This window comes from Pseudorca crassidens, chromosome 1 (assembly GCF_039906515.1).
Source record: "Pseudorca crassidens isolate mPseCra1 chromosome 1, mPseCra1.hap1, whole genome shotgun sequence".
NCBI lineage: Eukaryota > Metazoa > Chordata > Mammalia > Artiodactyla > Delphinidae > Pseudorca > Pseudorca crassidens.
In genome coordinates this window covers 182,290,650-182,304,103 of record NC_090296.1, presented here as the reverse complement: position 1 = coordinate 182,304,103, position 13,454 = coordinate 182,290,650, and the positions used below count along the sequence as shown (strand labels likewise).

At 34.6% G+C, this 13,454-nt stretch overlaps 1 protein-coding gene across 27 annotated transcripts in view; it reads left to right on the top strand.

Moving 5' to 3' along the window:
* The window catches only part of CCDC7 (coiled-coil domain containing 7), a 331,505-nt gene that overhangs the window by 189,774 nt on the left and 128,277 nt on the right, over nt 1-13,454 (top strand). For 25 of the 27 annotated variants that reach the window (XM_067702677.1, XM_067702668.1, XM_067702526.1 and 22 more), the window contains 3 exons: nt 1,383-1,493; nt 5,868-5,999; nt 9,583-9,684. In XM_067702677.1, the coding sequence (XP_067558778.1) occupies nt 1,383-1,493; nt 5,868-5,999; nt 9,583-9,684 (345 nt within the window). The remainder of the gene's footprint in view (nt 1-1,382; nt 1,494-5,867; nt 6,000-9,582; nt 9,685-13,454) is intronic. The other 2 variants (XM_067702614.1, XM_067702658.1) reach the window with 1 other exon arrangement.

The window sequence follows — 13,454 nt, the reverse complement described above, 5'->3', positions numbered from 1 at the left end:
CTGTGCAGTCGGTCTAGTGTGGGTAGGAAGCTTTCTCCCATGGTAACTGCCAGGTGAGATGACACATAGGATTTTCACTTGGATCCACACTCCTTAGTTTTGACACACATGTACATATATTCATACATACATGTGCACGTGCACACATATATGCATATGTTATGTGCACATATATTTTAGAAATCATGAGGACTCCCAGACACCTTCAGTTCTAGTCCCTCAGGTCTCCTTCTTGCCTTCCTCCGTTTCATATGTGTATGTCCTTTCTTCCAGGGTGTTAATCCTGACTCTTAAAACATCAGCAGAGTTATGTATTTGCTTAACTCTACAATGCTTCAACCCTTGTTACAGAATTACTTAGCACATACCACTAAAAAAAAAAGCCTACTAGGAAGATTTAGTGATTTGCTTTCTGTCTGTACCCCATACTCTTGCCCAAGTCTGAGGGTATGTTTCAAACACTATTTATGACTAATTTGAATCATTTTTTTAACCCTTCAGTAGGTTCATTTCGTTATGTTTTTTCGTTTCTTCTTCTTATCCTTGTTGATTTAGTTTTATTTTTGGAATGTATGGAACATTGACCTACTTCCAGAAGTAAATATTATACCAAAGGTATACTTAAGAGCGTCATTTCTTCCCCAGTCCTTCCCATGCATTCCCCAGTCCTTTCTCCCACCCTGTCTTCTGGCAGGTAACCAACTACATGATTTTTTTGCTTATCTTTTCTGTGCTTCATCTTGTAAAGTTAGTATCTATTTCTCATTTCTTCCGATTACTGCTTTCTGAGCCAAAAGTTAGTATACTAGATAACCTTTAAAAAATTTTTTCCACTTAACATTACCTCCTAGAAATTCCTCCATGTAGTTTATAAAAATCTTTTAAAAATTTTTACATAAATATGTAAAATAGTACATTATATACCATAGTTTATACTATACCATAATTTACACCTTGGTTTATATATATACACCATAATATACACCTTGGTTTATTCAACCAATATCCTATTCTTGAACATTTAGGTGGTTTAAAATATTTTGCAATTACAAATAATACTGTAATGAATAACCTTGTACATATGTATTTTTATTGTTTCATCTACTATTGTGTATTTATGTAATGTATACGTACCCCAAAAGTAGAGATTAGTATGAAATATATTTGATTCCTCAAGATATCTATGAAATAACGAGACAGTTTCAGTAGCACCCATTAAAACTTCTCTTATTTTCATGTAAGACCTAACATTATGGCAGTTCATTGATAACTTTAAAAATGAGAGAAAATGCTACTGTACACTTGTTATAAATTTGAAATCTAGAGATTTCACAATGGATCTGTTTTCCCATTTAGTGGACTAAATGGATCTCTTTATGTAGGTCATATTGGAGTACTGGGTGAAAATCTTACGCTTGTAAATCAAGATTCAGTGTCAAAACCCCAAATGCAAGTAGAGAAACAAATACCTTACAGAAAGGAGATGAGTCAAAGTAAGTATAATAATTATGGGTAACTCTAAATTATTTTAAACTCATCAGAAGATCTTTTTTCTTTGCTTCATGAATATGTATTTAAGTGTATATTTTATAGAAGTAAAAATAAATGACCTAAACTGTGAATACCCTAAGTTAACTAGAGAACAAAATCAAAAGTGTTAATACCTTCAGATTGGAATTTCTAGTCATAAGATTATTTAACAGCCATAGGACGTGCACTCAGTATCCACCAAGGACCAATAACTGTCCAATAGTATCTCAAAGTGTGTGTACCTTTTAGATGATTCTGGGAGATTACAGGTTCCGGGAAGTTATGCCCAGTGGGCACTTCTGACCAGTATCAGGGCCATTCTGCCATAGGCGCCAATTGACAAACCGAGAAGTTTTTGAGATCTGTAACTAAAACAGCAAATAGGAATCAGAGAGGCTTAGGGGAAGGGCAGCCTGGGAGGCTTGCTAGAGACTCCCCATACCCGCACCAGTGTATTCTGTTAATCCGGCCCCACACAGGGCGAGGTCTTCTTGGTAACCTCATAGATAGGTACCATCAAGTTCCCTGCGTGGAAAGTGCCAGTACCAGAAAAGTATGACCAATTGCTGGATCTCTTTTTTATTTGGGGGAGTTGAGAGGATCAAATATTGGCAGTCATCTCCTCTGGAATAGGATGTTGTCACCCTTTCCAGATCATGCCTAGGAATTTCACTTGGATGATAGATCCTGGTACTTTGTGTTAATGGCTCAGTCATGTTGCCCCATGTGAGTCTGCAGAGTGACCAGTCCTTATTGGGTAATGACCTTGTCTGGGACCACCAGGAAGACATCTTCGGTTTTGTGGAAGGCTAGTGTTCCTTCCAGTAGCCAGACTTTTTCTAGGTCTTATTGTATCTGATGACAAATAGTAGGGGAATTTAGGTAGACTTGTGGAAGGACATTAGTCGTATATTGCACCCCATTCCACATAAAATTAAACTGATCCTGGATTATCCACGTGGACAGTGATGTCATTTGTTGTACACCAAGTTTCTTTATCTTGGTGGGCAGTAGCCTCTGTGACAGTTTCAAAGTCAGGTACTGCCAGTGCTTAGAGTTTTGCTACAGTGTTGAGCTGCCGATAATCCCTTGAGACTCCATGCTCCTAGGGCCATGTGCACAGGTGAGATAGGGCTATTGAGTGGAGAATTAGTCTCATGAAGAACTTTGTTGTTCTTAAACTCAGCAATGAAGGCATTGCTTTTTTCTTTTTCACTCTAGGCAGTTGCTACTATTTTTGAGAAACAACAGCACTAGGGGCTGCTAGTCAGGGAGGTTTGTGGTCTTCCATGTACCGCACTAAAATGGTGTTAACTGGAGCAGTTTTCTTCGGGGCTTGTGGGCAAATGTGAGCAGGTGTTCACTTAGACAATACATCTCTATTGGTAATACATTCAGTAGTGAATGACATAAAAAGGTTTTATTTGGAGTTTGGAGTTGGCCACAGAGACCCATCCACAGTGGGTCTAGGTAAGGGTCCAACTGGTAGTGGCCTCAGACCCAAAATCAGAGACATTATTTGTTTTCCCCTCATTCTGGTGATGGGGTTTGTGCGTCACAGTTGCCTCTGCGCTAGTATCCAAAAGGCCCAGAAATATAATTCTTCCCTACCTCCCCATTGAACTCTGACCCTGGGATACAACCTCTGGTCCCTACTGGGGATATTGGGACCCAGTCTTTGAAGTTGAGAGTTCGCAGTACAAGTTAGAAGGGCTCACCTATTCATCTCCATATTCACAGGGAGAAGCTGAGGGGATAACACTTTCATTAATCATAGCACTTGTTAACATGCAGACCCTAATGGTGCTACCTTTTGTGGCCCTTATAGCCTAATATCTGGTCATCAACCTCCTCTTTGAATAACCAGACTCAGAGGGCTTCTCTAGAAGCATCATCCAGGGGAGAGCACATGGTTACCGTTTTATATTGCTCTCTTTGTCAGTCAGTCTTTACTATTTGGGCAGAAGCTGTTTTCTCTGTGCCTGAAAATATGTCCGTTAGGTTCTGGATTTTGTTGCAGAACATTGTCACCTGACCTGATGAAGAAGTTTGATTTAGTTCGATAACCAGCAGGAGTAGCACAAATAAACCTAGAAATGTGAGCTGGTTAACAATCTTATCTACTGTTCTTACTCATTATTGTAGCATGATTAAAAGGGCTGCTCTAGACTCTGCATTGGTGGTCCAAACATGATTTTAGTGATAGGTTCAGGCGGAAAGCTGTCAGAGCATGAACAGTTCCCAGCTGAGGAAGGAGAGCGTCTTGGTATTTGCCTCTCATCTTCCCTCTTTCTTCCTCCTCCTTGAGCAAACTTTCTGCTGTCAGGGCAGACTTAAAAAGGGGTTTTAGAGTGACCACAACCCAAAGTATCATGGTCCCTCACGAAGTTTAAGATTACCTCCTTCATCATGCAAGTGAACAATCCAGGTCTCTAAGATCTCTTTATATCACTGGGCAAAGCAATCCCAAGGAGTTCTATATTTAATTAAATCATGAGTCTCAATAACTTACTATATTGTAGGCTGTCCATCGTTGTCTGGGACCTCATTAAAGCTGACAGCAGGGCTTCCCTGGTGGCGCAGTGGTTGAGTATGCCTGCAAATGCAGGGGACACAGGTTCGTGCCCCGGTCCGGGAAGATCCCACATGCCGTGGAGCGGCTGGGCCCATGAGCCATGGCCGCTGAGCCTGCGCATCCGGAGCCTGTGCTCTGCAACGGGAGAGGCCACAACAGTGAGAGGCCCACGTGTCGAAAAAAAAAAAAAAAAAGCTGACAGCAATGGTTGGGTGCAGCTTAGCTTGTACTTAGTACTATCATCAGAGGACAATAGCAGTAGCCAGGGAATTGCTTCCCTAGATTTCCCAGAGCCCCTCTGTTGGATCCCTAATTTGACCCACCAGGCATTTTGGCAGGGAGTCTGGGACTAAAGAGAAGGACCACTGTTACCCCTCTAACCCCAAAAGCTTGCATAAACAATCTGCTAGCCCTCTCCAGCAGTGCCCCAGGGCATTCTTGACATAGCACTTCCTGAGACTCATTGCTGTGGCTGGCAGAGTGCATTTTAGGACCCTCAGACTCCTGCAAATGACCAGCTGGTACTTCCCAAGAAGCCTTGTAGTCTTCTCAAGCATCTCCCCAAAATGCCCTGGGGGGTCTTCATGCTTTTTACTTTTCCAGAAAGGCATTGTGCTTAATTGGGCCACCCTGCTTGCCACCATTTGTCACTGAGAGAGAGCTACCAGTTGTGAAGGTGGTGTATAAAGACAACGAACCAAACTGAAAATAACAAGCCTTTATTCACTTACTGCAATAATATGCGTCTAAACATGAAAGGGCATGAGCTCCACCAGTGTTTCAACTAGTCTTTCATTTCCCCATGAAACGTCATCCAGCAAACATCTGATGTATTAGTACAGAGGGGAATATCTCACTCTGCGTACAGATGTTTATATACTATCTTATCTATTTAATTATCTACCATTGTAGCAGTACTTATACCAATACCATAGTTGTGGTATATATATCAGTTTATTCAATCAGTGTCCTGTGCTTGAACATGTAGATGGTTGTAAGTGTTTTGCAATTAATGAATGATCTTCTGCATAGGCATTTTCATTGCTTGGTCTATTATTATGTATTAAACTAAAGCATAAATAACCCATGAAACCTGAAGACCAATATGAAATGTATTTGTTGCTTAGGAATATTTATGAAATAATGAGACAGCTTCAGCATCATCCAGTTTTATGACAGATCTAGCATTATAATTATTGACTTATGACTTTATAAAAATGAGACAAAATGCTACTGTACACTTGTTATAAATTTGAAATCTAGAGATTGCACATTTAGTGGACTAAATGCACCTCTTTATATGGGTTATTATGGAGTACCAGATAAAAATCCTGTGCTTGTGAAACAAGTTTCAGTTTCAAAACCCCAATTGCAAGTAAAGAAACAAATAACTTCCAGAGAGGAGAGACGCAATAGTAAGTATAATAAAAGGAAACTTTAAATCATTTTAAATTAAACTCATCAGAAGATTTTTTTTCCTTTGGTTCATGAATATGTATTTGAGCATATATTTCATAGAAGTAAAACTAAATGACCTAAAGTGTGAATACCCTAAGATAATTAGAGAACGAAAGCAAAAGTAATGATACCTTTTGGTTGGTATTTGTGCAGTCAGTAATTACTAAGTAACAAGACTGACTACTTCCACACACAGTCATGAAAACTATTCACATGATTTTTCTCAATTCACCTTTATGGAAAGAAAATTTGATTATTTGGCATATCCAGAAGTTCCATTATACATGTATCATTTTCTACTTAGCATTTCCTCTTCAAAACGAGAAAAACGATACGATAACACTTGAAAATCTACCTCCTGAGAAGAAAGGTTTTTTTTCAAGAAACCAATCTCAAACTAAGAACCTTAGAACTATCAGACAGGAGAATCTTGATAGTAAGTAATTAAACATAAATCTTATAAATTGTTTTTAATTAAATTCAGAACACTTTTTTGTTCATGAATATATCTTCAACCATTTGCTTCTTTAGTAATTATTCCCATCATACTTTAGATCTTTATTGATGATTTATCTGTTTCTTTTATAATCACTGAATTAGATATGTTAAATCTTACACTTTGTGGATTTTTCTATTTAGTCATGGCAAGCTTTGGTTTATATCTTATGATACTCTATTATTTATGTGCATATAAATTTTAAATTGATAACATTCTTGGGGGACAGAACATTTTGTCCTAATGAAGAGACCCACTTCATCATTTTTATAGTTTTTATTTGTTTATTTTCCTTTAAAACTACCTTATCTGCTATCAGGGTAGCTCCATAAATTTTCTTCTGGTTGGTATTTGTGTGATACATTTTTTTTTATCGTGTTACTTTAATTTTCCTGTGTCTTTATGATTTTGCTCTATCTTTTGTAAGAAACTTATAATTGTCTATATTTTAGAATTCAGCCTGATCTTTTAATTACCTCTCATAATCATATATAAACCAATTATTGATATTTTTAAGTGTAATTCCACCATTTTGTATTCCACCATTTTTTGTATCTGATGTTTCTTTCACTCTTTCACTCTGTTTTTTATCATTATATATATTTTTCATTAGCCATATTTAATACCAAAAATTTAAACTTTATTCAAAAATATGAATACTGTAAAACAAAATAATAATTTAAAACCTAAGTATAATAATGTTTATAATAACAATATTTCTAAATTAAATACATTTAATGCTTCTGTATATCTAAAAAGTAACGACTGCTTATATATACATGTGTGAAAAGTGTTGTGTTCACATGATGTTTACACTTCAAATAGTGATTTGTATATATCATTAAAAGATGAGATAAGATATTGTTGGGTAACTAACATATATTGTAAATATAGAGGTTCCACCACAGATCTGGTTCTCTATTTAGTGCTTTTATGAGCCTTTCTTCCTGAAGCTCAGAAAATGGAAGAGGTACCAGATGAAAGTCTTTTGCCTGACATTTGGAACTGCTAGAAAGAAAAGACTCAACTTGTAAATACTGAATTATGAGTATTATAAAATTATTTTACATTTTAATTGTTTTAAGCAGAATTATATTCATGAATGTGTGAGCTTACAGACATCTAAGTCAAATTTTTACTGTGTTATTTAAATTCCTATTTCTTGATTTTCTTGCATTTTGTTTGTCTGTCGATTATGGAGTGAATGTATTCTCCCACTATGATTGTGGATTTATCTATTTCTTCTTGTAGTATTGTCCTTTTTCCTTATACTGTCTATGTTGTTAGGTGCATACAAAAAAAAAATATTTGATAGTCCTTATGGACTCAACATTTTCTTTTTATAAAAGGTACCATCTTAGCCTGTCTCCAGTAAGGTCGTTTGACTAAAATCCTATTTTGTATGACATTGACATAACTCCTGCAGATTTATTTTGGTTAGTATTTTCAGGCATATCTTTTTTCACTTCCTTACTTTACAATTTTCTATGTTCTTATAATTCAGTGACCTCTCATAAATAAATTATAGTTAAATTGCTTATAAATCCAGTGTGACTGTCTTTGTCTCTCACTACAACATGTAATCCACTTATAATTACTGTACTTACTAATATATTTAGATTTAAATATTTCCTTTTTTGGGTGCTTTCTATTTCTCCTACCTGATCCAGGTTTCTTTCTATTTTCTTTCCTTATTTTTGAATTATTACTTTCTAATTAGTTTAACTTTTAAATCAATCATATACGTTGTTAAAAATGTTTTAATATTTTAAAAATATTAATACCCTTAGTACAGTAAAATCTAATTACAACTTTCTTTTTTTTTAAATAAATTTATTTGTTTTATTTATTTATTTTTGGCTGCGTTGGGTCTTTGTTGCTGCACACAGGCTTTCTCCAGTTGCGGTGAGCAGGGGCTACTCTTTGTTGCGGTGCACAGGCTTCTCATTGCGGTGGCTTCTCTTGTTGTGGAGCACGGGCTCTAGGTGCGCAGGCTTCAGTATTTGTGGCACGTGGGCTCAGTAGTTGTGGCTCGCAGGCTCTAGAGCACAGGCTCAGTAGTTGTGGTGCACGGGCTTAGCTGCTCTGCAGCATGTGGGATCTTCCCAGACCAGGAGTCGAACTCATGACCCCTGCATTGGCAGGCGGATTCTTAACCACTGCACCACCAGGGAAGTCCCTAATTACAACTTTCTAGGTGTATGTATTCAGTAACAAGAGTCTTCCACATACTTTGAGGAGAGCACTCTGATGATTTTTATGCTTAATTTCATAGTCCATTTTGAAAATGCACCAGAAGATTGGAGGTGGGGTGGGCAAGGGGAGGACAGTTTGATCATTTGTTTAAATTGTGTGTATTTGCTTAAGTTGTTGTAAAGCTGAATGGAAACTAAGTTGTTCTTGGTATACATTAATAATCCAGAGCTTTTACAATCCAGCTGTTTTACTTTTTATTGGATTAAGAGCCTCTATACTTGTAGCTGAGAAAATGGATATCAGATGAAATCTTTCATGTAAAGAAAAAGTTTAAACCTTATAAAACTCATCTCAAATTAAGACACTTGGAACTGCCAGAAAAGTGAGGATTTGTAGTAAGAATATCATATAATGATTTTTAATTAAATTTCTCTGGTTGTTTAATATTTATTCAATTGACCATAGAAATACATGCTATATAGTGTATCATATATACATATAGGTACACATATACATAGCATATACAACGTGTTTGTGTATGTATTCTCCATTAGGTGAAGTTAATTATGTTTCTAAAGCTTTATTATAAATAAAAATATACAGACACATAATCTGTATTACATATAGATTATATATTACATACAGATATATATATATAATAAATATACACATTTTAAATTGTTATCTATTCTTAGTGAACTGAAATTTCTGTCTTTATGATGGACATTTTGTAGTAATTTTTTGTGCCTTTAGTCTGTTTTGTCTGATGTTGGCGTGGTATCTTTCTTTATGTAACTACTTGCATAGAATAATTTTTTCGTCACTTTATTTTTAACCTTTTTCTATTATTATGACTTAGCTGTATATAATTGGTTATTTTTTAATCCAATGTAACACTCTTTGTGCGTTAAATGGAGCATTGAATACATTTGTATTTACTGGAAGCATGGATATTTTGGAGGTAAGTATACCATTGCCTGTATTTTCTGTCTTTCTTACCTGATCTGCTTTTGAATCTTCTAAATTTATTTTGAATGTATTATTTATCATTTCTTTTTTTTCTCACTCATATATCTGTTATGAAAATATTGCACTTAATCCTAAAATGTGAATACCTTATAAAACTATTCTTTTTGAACAGTACTCCCATTGTCTCTACACTTCTCATACTCACTCTGTAATTCACTCTCAATAATGTGGTATTTGACTTTATTGTTTCAAACCATGAGAAGAAATATTCCTGGATAATTGACATGTGTTTGAATTACAGAGGATTTTCAATAAATCCAGTTCTCTATTTAATGGATTAAAAGTATCTTTCTCGTAGCTCAGAAAGCAGAAGACGTATTACCCGAGGATGAAGTTGAATTGTCAAAAAGCCAATCTCAAACTAAGAAACTTAGAGCTGTCACAATGAAAGCACTAAATAGTAAGTATGATAAATTTCAATATTATTGATTTATTTTTAATTAAAGTAAGTGAAAAAAAACCCTCTCTCTTAGGTTTATGAATGTTTACTCATATCTTTTGTATAAATCTATTAGATCAAATATATTTACTGTGTTAGTCAATTCTTTTTCAATTCCATTGAAGTTTCGTTTATTCTGTGTTACTAAGAGATGTATGTTAAATTTTCCCACTGTGATTACGGACTTCTTTGTGTTTACGGGTAGTTTAGCCAGATTGGTTTATATATTTGGAAATGATGTTATTAAATGTGTACAAATTTATACTTGTTATATCTTCCTGGTAAACATGAGCTATAAAAGTACACTGTTTATCTCTGTAAAAGTACACTGTTTATCTCTAAAAATACATTTTTTTTGCCTAATGTTTATTTTGTTTGATAATAATATAGCCATGTTTGCTTTCTTATGATAAGTATTTACACAGTCTTCTGTAAACAATTCAGACAGAAGTTTGTGGTGTTTTGCATGGTCTCAGTAATTTTTTCATAATGATCCTAAACCACAACAGAAGCCCAACAGTTTCTTTATTAATTAGTTGTGTACAAACAACTTAGTACCTGTTGGTTACTGCATAACTTTTGTGGGAACATAAATTTTCAACACTGTTAGATAAGTACCTAAGAGCACAATTGCTGGATCATATGGTAAAACTATAATTTAACTTTGTAAGAAACTGCCAAACCGTCCTCAAAGTGGCTGTAGTGTTTCGCATTCCTACCAGCTACGAATCAGGTTTCCCATTGCTCCACATTCCTGACATCATTTGTTGTTTTCAGTGTTTGAATTTTAGCTATAGGTATGTAGTGATATCTCACTGTTGTTTTAATTTACAATTGCTTAATGATGTATATGCTGAACATCTTTTCATATGCTTATTTGCCATCTAAATGACTTCTTTGGTAGGTTATTTGTTCACATCTTTGCCCACGTTGTAATTGTGTTATTTGTTTTCTAATTGTCAAGGTTTAAGAGTTCTTTGCATGTTTTGGATAACAGATCTTAAATATCTGTTCTGTAAATATTTTCTCCCAGCCTGTGGCTTGTATTATCACTCTCTTAACAGTGTCTTTCACAGAGCAGAAGTTGTGTGTGTATTTTTCTTAATGAAACCCAGCTTATCAATTTTTTTTTTGGATTGTGCTTCTGGTGTTCTATCTGAAAAATCAACACCAAACGTAAGATCACCTAGATGTTCATCTGTGTTACCATCTAGGAGAATTATAGGTTTGCATTTTACATTTAGGTCTATGAGCCATTCTGTGTTAATTCTTGGTAAGGTGTCAGGTCTAGATTCACTTTTTTTTTGCATTTGGCTGTCCAGTTGTATAAGTACTATTTGTTGAAAAGACTGTCGTTTCTCCATTGAATAGCTTTTGCTTTTTTGACAGAGATCATTGACTGTATTTTTATAGGTCTATATCTCTTTGTTCTGTTACAATTGACTTACTTATCTATTCTTTCACCAATTGTCTTGATATCTGTAGGAAGCCTTGAAGTTGGGTAGCATCAGTTCTCTGACCTTGTTTTTCTTCAATATTGTATTGGCTAATGTAGGTATTTTGCTTTTCTATATAAACTTTAGAACCAGTTTGTCAATATCCACAAAATAGCTTATTGGAATTTTGCTTGGGATTGCATTGAATCAAGTTGGGAAAAGCTAACAGCTTAACAATATTGAGCCTTCCTATCCATGAACATGGAAAATCTCTACATTAAATCTTTGATGACGCTTGTGTCTGAAGAGTTATACTTAAGTATTTCATTTTTGGTGCTAATATAAATGGTATTGTGTTCAATTTCAAATTTCACTTGTTCACTGCTGACATACAGGAAATCAATTGACTTGTGTATATTAACCTGTATCTGGAAACCTTGCTATAGCCAGCTTATAATTCCAGGAGTTTTGTTGCTGTTGTTGTTCAACAAGAAGAGTTTTGTTTATTTTTCTCAATTTACATACTTTTTCTTTCTTTTTCTTGACTTATTACATTAGCTGTGAGTTCCAGTATGATGTTGGATAGGAGTGGTGAAAAGAAACATCCTTGATGTATTCCTAATCTGAGGATGACAGCATTTAGTTTCTTACCATTAAGTGTGATGTTATCTGTTGGTTTCTTTGTAGATGTCCTTTATCAAATTGAGGAAGTTCACACTATTCTTGGTTTGCTGACAGTTGTATCATGAATGGATTTTGGATTTTTTTGAATAATTTTTCTGCATTTCTGATTGATCAAATGATTTTTTTCTTTAGTCTGTTGAGTTACGTTAATTGATTTCCAAATATTGAGTCAGAATTGCATACCTGGAATAAATCCTCCTTGGTCATCATATATAACTATTTTTATACATTGTTTCACTCAATTTGTTAATATTTTGTGGAGGATTTTTGCATCTTATTTGTGAGAGCTATTTCTTTGCCTAGTTTTGGCATTAGATTAATATAGTTTAAATCTATTGTGATCTGAGAGTATACTTCATACGATTTCTATTCTTTTAAATTTGTTAAGGTATGGATTTTCAGCCTGTTGTATCTGTCTGTTACTGATAAGATGGTATTGCAAGCTGCAAGTATAAAAGTAGATTTGTCTGTTTCTCCTTGCAGTTCTGTTTTTGCCTCATGTGTTGATATTTTGTTGCTCTGTTGTTAGGTGCATACTCATTAAAGACTGTTATGTTTTCTTAGCTATTGACCCCTTTATTATTATGTAGTGCTCTCTTTACCCCTGGTAATTTCCTTGCTCTGAAGTCTGCTTTGTCTCAGATTAATATAGCTTCTCTGGCTTTACTTTGATTAGTATTAGCATGATACACTTTTCTCCATCCCTTTATTTTCAGTCTACTTTATATTTAAAATGAGTTTCTTGTTGACAGCTTATAGTTGGGTCAGTTTATTTAATCACTCTGACAGTCTCTGTCTTTTAATTAATAGACCATTCACATTTAAAGTGATTATTGGTATTTCATTTAATATTAATCATATTTGTAACTATTTTCTCTTCAGTGCCCTAGTACTTTATTTTTCACCTTCCACTCTTTTCCTACCTTCTCTGGCTTTAACTACATGTTTAATATGATTCCATATTCTTTTCTTTCTTAGCATATCAATTATATTTCTTTAAAAAAATTTTTAGTGACTGTCTTAAAATTTGCAGTATACATTTACCACTAATCTAAGCATACTTTCAAATAACACTATGCCACTTCATGGGTAGTGCAGGTATCTGATAACAGTGTAATCCCAATTCCTTCCACCTGTCACTTATGGAATTGTTGTCATTCATTTCATTTACCTATAAGCTATAATCACTGAATACATTGTTTCTATTATTATTATGAATAAACTGTTATCTGTTATATCAACTAAGAGTAAGAAAAGTTTATTTTACCTTCATTTATTTCTTCTCTTTATATAGATCTAGGTTTCTGATCTGTATCCTATTCCTTCTCTCTGAAGAACTTCTTTTAACATTTTCTTTCACTGCAGGCCTACTGGCAACAAATTTTTTTTTTTTTTAATCTGAGGAAATCATTATATCTCTTTCAGTTTTGAAGGATAGTTTTTCTGGATACAAAATTCTAGGTTGGTTTATTTTTTTCTTTCAACACTTTAAATATTTCTCTCCATTCTCTTCTTGCTAGCTTAGTTTGATGAAAAGTATAAGATATTTTTATCCTTGTCCCTCTATAGATAAAGTATATTTGTGTTTTGTTTTTGTTTTTCTCTGGAGTC